This window comes from Panthera uncia, chromosome D1 (assembly GCF_023721935.1).
Source record: "Panthera uncia isolate 11264 chromosome D1, Puncia_PCG_1.0, whole genome shotgun sequence".
NCBI lineage: Eukaryota > Metazoa > Chordata > Mammalia > Carnivora > Felidae > Panthera > Panthera uncia.
The window spans coordinates 58,224,036-58,232,112 of NC_064808.1; the positions used below are offsets into that span (position 1 = coordinate 58,224,036).

The 8,077-nt window shown below is 42.9% G+C and overlaps 1 protein-coding gene across 2 annotated transcripts in view; it reads right to left on the reverse strand.

Moving 5' to 3' along the window:
- Positions 1 to 5,390, reverse strand: part of CLNS1A (chloride nucleotide-sensitive channel 1A) — a 37,392-nt gene extending 32,002 nt beyond the window's left edge. Inside the window, exon 1 of one of the 2 annotated variants that reach the window (XM_049652779.1) lies at positions 5,156 to 5,390. In XM_049652779.1, the coding sequence (XP_049508736.1) occupies positions 5,156 to 5,280 (125 nt within the window). In that variant the 5' untranslated portion in view covers positions 5,281 to 5,390. The remainder of the gene's footprint in view (positions 1 to 5,155) is intronic. The other variant, XM_049652772.1, reaches the window with a different exon arrangement.
- Positions 5,391 to 8,077: the final 2,687 nt, after the last annotated feature.

An 8,077-nucleotide genomic window follows, 5' to 3' on the forward strand; every position in this document is an offset into this window, starting at 1 on the left:
ATGTACCCTGACAGAATGTGAGCTATGACAGAATGTGTCATATTTCTTTATGTCACATTCTTCAAAACCACTAGCATAGTGTCCAGCATGTAAGTATGCAATAAACACTTGGGAGTCACTAATTTCTCCACTAACCCTACATTAAATGGTGAATACATAAAATGGCTGTAATCAAACTTACCACTAGTTAGAAAATACTTATCCCACGGAAAGACTGTATGAAGCCTTTCATTTATTCTGTAGCTTTAAAAGAAAGCTACAAATAAGCAAGGTCTAGTTTTCCCTCAAAAATGGCCAAAAGGAAATATTTTATTGGTATAATAAAGGAAACATATCACCAAAATCAGTATATTGAATTTTGAGTAAAGGCAGGATAATTTTTTGGCAATACTTCACCCATCTGGAGCTGCACCACTTAGCAGGAAAAAAAAAAAAAAAAAAAAAAAAAGGAGCAAAAGATCCTTAAGAAACCACACAGAAAAATGTTAATGCGATAAAAGTTAATGCAATATACTGGTTGCCCAGGGCTGGAGGGAAATACAGATTAACTGCTAACAAGTGCCAGTTTCTTAGGGGGTGATGAAAATACTCTAAAATCGATTGTGGTGATGGCTGCACAGCTCTGCAAAGAGACTAACAACCCCTGAACTGTACACTATGTAGATTATCTCAATAAAGCTCTTATTAAAAAATAATAATAATAAATGACAATAATGCCCCCACATCTTCTATTTCCTATACAATTTTTACAAGCCTGGTTGTTCAACTTCTAACCAAGCAAAAACAAATACAATAAATGAACCTAGGACTCCCTTGGGCAAGAACAATGACAGTGCAGCAGTCTGAGATCATGCACATTTCCATCCAACATGCTGAGCAAAAAGGAAAGGAAAGGAAAAAGGAAACCTGGGAGTCTTAAAATCATAAATCTTAAGAAGCTTAAAGAGGTAAAAGCTCTAGAAATGATTTTCTAGAATGATTCATCCCATTAGTTCCAAAGAAATAGATTTTGTTTTTGTAATTAGATTGTGGTGCTGTATGTGCCTTTCCTGTCCACTGCTTTTCTCTTTAAGGAAGTTGCAGATGAAATAGTGCTCATATCAAAGAAGTATTACCAGTCCCTTACTAAAACTCTATTATTTTAAGCAAATAAACTCCCTTTCCTCACCTCAACAATCCCCCAGAAATTATCACAATTCAGAAAGTAGTGCTCCAAATGTGGGTGTCCAAAATGATTTCAAATATTTAGAGCCACAAAATTTTAATGACTCAATTAGCAGATGGAAAAACTGAAATATAAAACAGACTCAGTGCCTATCAAATTACGGTCTTTATTTTAAAAAGCACATAATTGCTCTGTAGTTCCTTATACTTGGGACATGGATATGCACTCTACAGAAGAGAAGCCAAGTTCCACTTAAAAGAAACATTTACTCTGATCACTATGTTCTTACTCAACTTTTCACATATTCTAGAAGAAAAGGTCATGATCTCACGGTTCAAAGATTCGAGCCCCACGTAGGGCTCTGTGCTGACAGCTCAGAGCCTGGAGCCTGCTTCGGATTCTGTGTCTCCCTCTCTCTCTGCCCCTCTCCTGCTCTGTGTCTCTTGGTCTCTCAAAAATAAATTAAAAAAACATTTAAAAAAATTTTTTAATAAAAAAAAGATAGTAAATGCAAAGGAATGTGTTGCTAATTTCCAATGCTTTTGGAAGTATGATCATAAAGTATGCCTTTATTCCTGGCATGAGGTGAAAAACTGGATACAAACATAAAAGAGCAAAGTCTTGAATTTGGGATGACTTATTTATCTGATTTAAAAATAACTTTGGCAGGGCGCCTGGGTGGCTCAGTCGGTTAAACGTCCAACTTCAGCTCAGGTCATGATTTCACGGTTCGTGAGTTCAAGCCCCGAGTCAGGCTCTGTGCTGACAGCTCAGAGCCTGGAGCCTGCTTCCGATTCTGTGTCTCCCTCTCTCTCTGCCCCTCCCCCCGTTCATGCTCTGTCTCTCTCTGTCTCAAAAATAAATAAACATCTAAAAAAAAATTTTTTTTAAATTAACTTTGGCATAAAATATAAAATATAATTTAATTACCTACTTTATTTTACCTGTTTAAAACGATCCATTTTGAATGATTCATGCCTCTGATCTCTTCCTTACTTAGGTAAAAAAGTCAACTTTCTGTGAAAACTAAACTTTGAAAATAAGCTTGAGAGTTCCATATCTCTCAGTACACATCTGAGAAACTACCTAAAACCAAATAAGACCCTATGCCTCTTTGCCTAAAATCCTAAAATAATTTTCCCAAAGCCCCTGGGCTATAAAGCCGAGCTCATGGAACACGGCTCTCTTCTTCTCCATCCTGATTATTTTTCCACTCTTTTCCACTTCTTCATTCAGATGAAGAACTGCTAGATGGTATGGGTGTGTGTGTGTGTTTCATATCCTGGCACACACAATATGGTTTCTTACTCTTGCCTCTGAGCATCTTGTTTCTTATTTACTTTTCCCCATAGTCCAACTCATTCACTCGGCTAACCGTTAACCCTCATTTGCCAAATCTTCTAGTGAACCTTCCCAGTTTATTGAGGCCTTGATTCTTCTATCAAAACTTGGAAATGCTAGGTAGGAAAGAACAAAAAAGTGGAAAGAGACCAAGGAGGTAGTGCCAACCATGAGTAAAAGGGGATGAACGTAGGTGTTCATGGTACTCATAATATTCTATTCTTAAACTAGCTGGTGGACATACACAGGTTGGTTTAATTATAATTCTTTAAACCATCCATATATAATGTATATTCTTTGCTGTATGTATATTTTACAAAAATACTTTCTTAAAGAAGAGACTTATTAGTGAAAAGCTGAAATCAAAGTTTTTTAAACATATAAGAGCTTAAAAGGAGTTTGTACTTCTTCAGTGCGATAACTATATTGTGGTTATATAGAATGTCCTTGTTCTTAGGAGATTTTTGCTAAAGTATTTACAGTTGATGTGACAACATGTCTGCAACTCTCAAATAGCTCAGAAAAAAGATAAATGTGGTAAAATGTTAACAACTTATGAATCTTTGTGTTAATTAACAACACTTGCAATTTTTCTTTAGGTTTGAAGTTTTTCAAAATGAAAAGACAAGCACAGGACCTTGTCTTCCTTCCCTAAACAGTAGTTATATTACAGGAAGCATCAATACGCAGAGAAGCCATGGAGAAAAAGGGATGGTGTAGGGGATAGCAATCTACCTGTGCTGTACTCCCCACCACTTAAAAGAAACTGCTCTCCCAACATCATTAAAGATCTCCTTGCCATTACCCAAGAGACGCTTTTCAGGTTTTATTTGACTGCTCCTCCCTCTTGTCTATTCTCAAGTCTCTCCTTCCATAACCTACCTCTTAATGCAAATGTGTCCCCAAGGTTCCATACTTGGCCCTCTTCTCTTCTGGGGTATCTAACCTATCCCCCATGAGTATATACTAACCTTTATACTAATGATTTCCAAATCTCTATCTTTAATACCACTCTCTCGGGGCGCCTGGGTGGCTCAGTCGGTTGAGCGCCTGACTTCAGCTCAGGTCATGATCTCAAGAACACTCCATGAGTTTGAGCCACGCGTCGGACTCTGTGCTGACAGCTCAGAGCCTGGAGCCTGCTTCAGATTCTCTGTCTCCCTCTCTCTGCCCCTCCCCTACTCATGGTCTGTCTCTCTCTCTCAAAAATAAAAACATAGGGGTGCCTGGGCGGCTCAGTTGGTTAGGTGACCGACTTCAGCTCAGGTCATGATCTCACTGTCCGTGAGTTCGAGCCCCGCGTTGGGCTCTGTGCTGCCAGCTCAGAGCCTGGAGCCTGCTTTGGATTCTGTGTCTCCCTCTCTCTCCCCCTCCCCTGCTCATGCTCTGTGTCTCTCTGTCTCTTGATAATAAATAAGTGTTAAAAAACAATTTAAAAAAATAAATAAATAAAAAATAAAAACATAAAAACATAAAAAAAAAAAAAAACCCACTCTCCAGAAACACACTCTTATTATACCCAACTAAGCACACATGCTCAGACCAAACTCTAATCTGCACCTCACCCCAAACTTACTTTTCCTCCCATTTGTATTTCCTATCTCAGTAATTGGTCAAAAGCCTAAGCTTTGCTCAGGGCTTACATTTCCCTCAAACCAAGGGTTCTTTACATATTTTTTGTTCCCTCTGTGGTAGGCAGAAATCTGCCTCCCTCATGACCTTCATCCCCTGGTGGTAAGCCTATGAATACATTTGTTACCCCGCGAAAGAAACCCTGTGTATGCAATTAAGGTTACTAGTCAGTTGACAACAGAACTGGATATTCTGTGTGGTACAAAGTAATCACACGAGCTCTTAAAAGGAGAGAATTTTCCCTGGCTGTAGACAAAAGTGATGCAGCAGCAGAAGTCAGACAAATTTGAAAGACAGAAAAGATTTAATGTGTCATTGTTGGCTTGATGATGAATGGAACCATGCATCAAGGAAAGGGGTCCTCAGTCCTACAACTGGTATTTTAGACATGTCTGTAAAAGTCCAGTGCTCCAAATGGCTGAATAAACGGGTAATTCCTTCTAGGAATGGAAATGGGAGTCAGAAATGGGAAAAAACGAGAGATGGGAGTCTGGTCCCTCTGGATATGACCCCCAACTTGAATGGGAATGAGGATGTTCCTCTCCCCACCCACACTTACAGAAAAAAAGCTATACCCCTTAACCAGACTTTCAAAATCCTCCACAATCCGCTCCAAACCTACATATCTTGCCCAGAGCAACACCTCCCGCACCTTTTCACAGAAAAGACCATGCACATCGATGATCCTCACTTAGGGGCTGGAAACTCAAACACCTTAAAAGGAGACCTTGAGTCAAGAACAACGCACGCACCAGACCTCGGGAAGACAGGCCGTCAAGAAGCCTAATGATGAGAGAACTCGGATGAAGAAGAGAGGAAGGCTCGGGAGGAGAGGACGCCCGAACAATCGAGTCTTCGCCCCGTCAGAGGCCTCTCCGAGGCGACCCGGGGCACGCGCTCCGCCTCGCAGCAGTCCCCGAGGTCGCGGTCTCGCCCCCGCCCCGCCACTCAGCCCCCGCCAGCAGGAACAAGGCGGCGCACAGAAAGCCGGCATTGGGGAACAGGGACCCTGCCTACCTCTCAGCGATGTAAAGGGTGCCGGTGCCGAGGCCCTTGCCGTTCAGCACAGCCTCAGTCTCTGGCTGCTGCTGCCGGAGCCCCTCAGCCGAGCCGGGCGGCGGGAAACTTTTGAGGAAGCTCATTGCAGCAGGGAGCGCGGAGACACAGGCCGGGAGCGAGCTGAAGCACCGCCACTCCAGCGGCACACCTCGCCTCGCCTCGCCTCACCCCGCCCCGGAAGCGGTGGCGATCACCCCGGAAGAGCAACTTAGTCCGCACCGGAATTTGAGCCCGGTCCACCCGAGAGAGAGACGTTCTGGGGCAAGCTCTCGGAGGCCTGAGGGGACTGGGCGGTGTTGGTCACGTGACCCCAGGCCCCTCCCCCTCGCCCTTCCTAAAGCTCCAGGCTGGAAATAACTGAGCTCTCTCTCCAAAGTGCTAGTGCTGCGTTGTCACAGCAACCCTATGAGAGTGGAAGCACGATGAATAATAAACTCCTTTTTCTACAGAAGAGGAAACCGAGGCCTGAGCCTTGGATGGGAATCAAAGACCACACTCTTCTAGAGGTTAGAGAGCTCGTAACTGGGTTCACGGCTCTTCTAGCTTGCGCGGGCCTCATCCCAACCTTTCCACATCTCAACATAACAGCCGCGCCCCCGACGTCACTCTGGGTCCTGAAGCTGCCCCTGTACGGGAGCTGCGTGTCCCCCGCCCAGTCTCAGGCAGGCAAACGAGACCAAATTGGTAATTAACTCTGGGCAAAGAGTTGGCTGGGTCAGAGAGGAGATGGGGCGCTAAGGGGAAAAGAATTAGTACTTCGGATTTGAAACTCTTGCTTTATTTCTTTGTTAGGCACTGAAGAACGAAGTAACAAGAACAATGAAAACTTTAATCAGAATAATAGCAAAAGGTAACTGAGTGTTAGGTGCCAGGCACTGTTCCAGGCACTTTCCCAGTATTATTTCATTTCCTCTTTATGCCAATTATATGGGAAAGTGACTGTTGATCCAGTTTTACAAGTAGGAGGCCTGAGGCATTAAACTGAAGAGCAAGACTTTAGCCGTGAGAGACCTAGTGGAATTCAAGGAAGTCAGTCTCTAGGCCAAACTTTTCTTGCCTGTAAAATCAGTATGATCATACCTGTGCTGTAGCACTGTTGAGGCTGGATGGGCAGACATGTGGAGTAGCTGTATTTCTATCTGTTGACTAGAGGAGTGTTCGATTTTTTTTTTTAAACATTTATTTATTTTTGAGACAGAGACAGAGCATGAACAGGGGAGGGTCAGAGAGAAGGAGACACAGAATCCGAAACAGGCTCCAGGCTCTGAGCCGTCAGCACAGAGCCTGACGCGGGGCTCGAACTCACAGACCGCGAGATCATGACCCGAGCTGAAGTCGGCCGCTTAACCGACTGAGCCACCCAGGCGCCCCGTGTTCGATTTTTTTAAACTGGGATTCGTTTGTTGGTAGCAAGACTAGAGGAGGGGCACTCTGAGCAGGGAGAGTATTAGGAAGTTGTTGCTATAGTATAGGTGAGAGAGTAGCAGTAAGAATGGAAATGGAATAGAGTCTAGAGCTATTACAAAGGTGAAGTCCTCAGAATCTGGAGGGAGACTGAGGGAAAGAAGGTGGCGAAAATGAAGAAGAGGATGGATGAAGAAAAGAAGCCAAGGATGATTTCCAGGCTAAGTGATTGGATGCTGGTTCATTTCTCCAAGATGAAGAATTCAGGAGGAAAAGTAAGCTTTGAGAGTAGCTAACAATCTAATACAGGAAATGGAGAATTTCAGGGTTCCTGGGACAGCTGCACGCGGTTGGCTATATAGTAAAACAGTCAGTGCTTTGCTCAGAAACAGAATCCCCCAAATCATGCAGAGAGAAAATTGGCTAAAACCTGTATAATAATTTCATATCAACTTGACATAGTTTTTATAGTGTCGTTAAAAAGCAGTTGTCTCTGGGCACCTGCGTGGCTCAGTCGGTTAAGTGACTGACTTCGGTTCAGATCACGATCGCACAGTTCGTAAGTTGGAGCCTGGCGTCTGGCTCTGTGTGGACCGCTCAGAGCCTGGAGCCTATCTCCAGCTTCTGTGTCTCCCTCTCTTTCTGCCCCTTCCCCGCTGGCACTCTGTTTCTCTCTCTCTCTCAAAAATAAGTAAATATTTTTTTAAAAAATACTAAAAAAAGGGGGGATTGTCTCACAGCAAAACATTTTATTCAAGTTAATGACTGAAGAAAAGGGATCTTAGCTATGACAAGGAACTCTTCACCTGTTACAGTGACAGTCTCAGAGGAAGTATCCAAGCATATGTACATCAAAGGGAAGCATATCACCAAGAATTTAAAGAAGGGCAGGATTTGTTCCTTTACTTCCTATATAAATCCCTATAAGTAATAAAAGTAGACACTTAAGTCTCACATATGTATACTGTTTTACTTGTCAGAAGAATGCTCTCACCCATTCTCTCTTTTGGTCTTTATAATAATTCTGTGATGTATGCAAGGTGGCTGCTATTATGCCCACTGTATAGATGAGAAAACTGAAGATCAGAGCAATTAAGTGATTTGCTGCGGTCTACATTACTAGTATGCAGCTAGAAATTAAATTCCTGCCTTTTAATGTCAAGCTTAATGTCTTCACTACAAACCATCACCTTTTAGAACTAGTTGGCAGAGAGGTATAAAGATGTTCCTGCCTTTTGGCGATAGTAAGAATTAAGCTTCCTATAAATCCATTCTTACTAGGATCATACCCTTGATATAAATCCATTCTTACTAGGATCATACCCTTGATATGTACTCTTAAGACTCTTGGGGTGCCTTTGTGGCTCAGTTGGTTGACCATTGTACTCTTGATCTCAGCTTGGGTCCTGATCCCAAGGTCGTGGGATTGAGTCCTGTGTTGGGCTCTGTCCTGACTGTGAAGCTTGCTTAAGATTC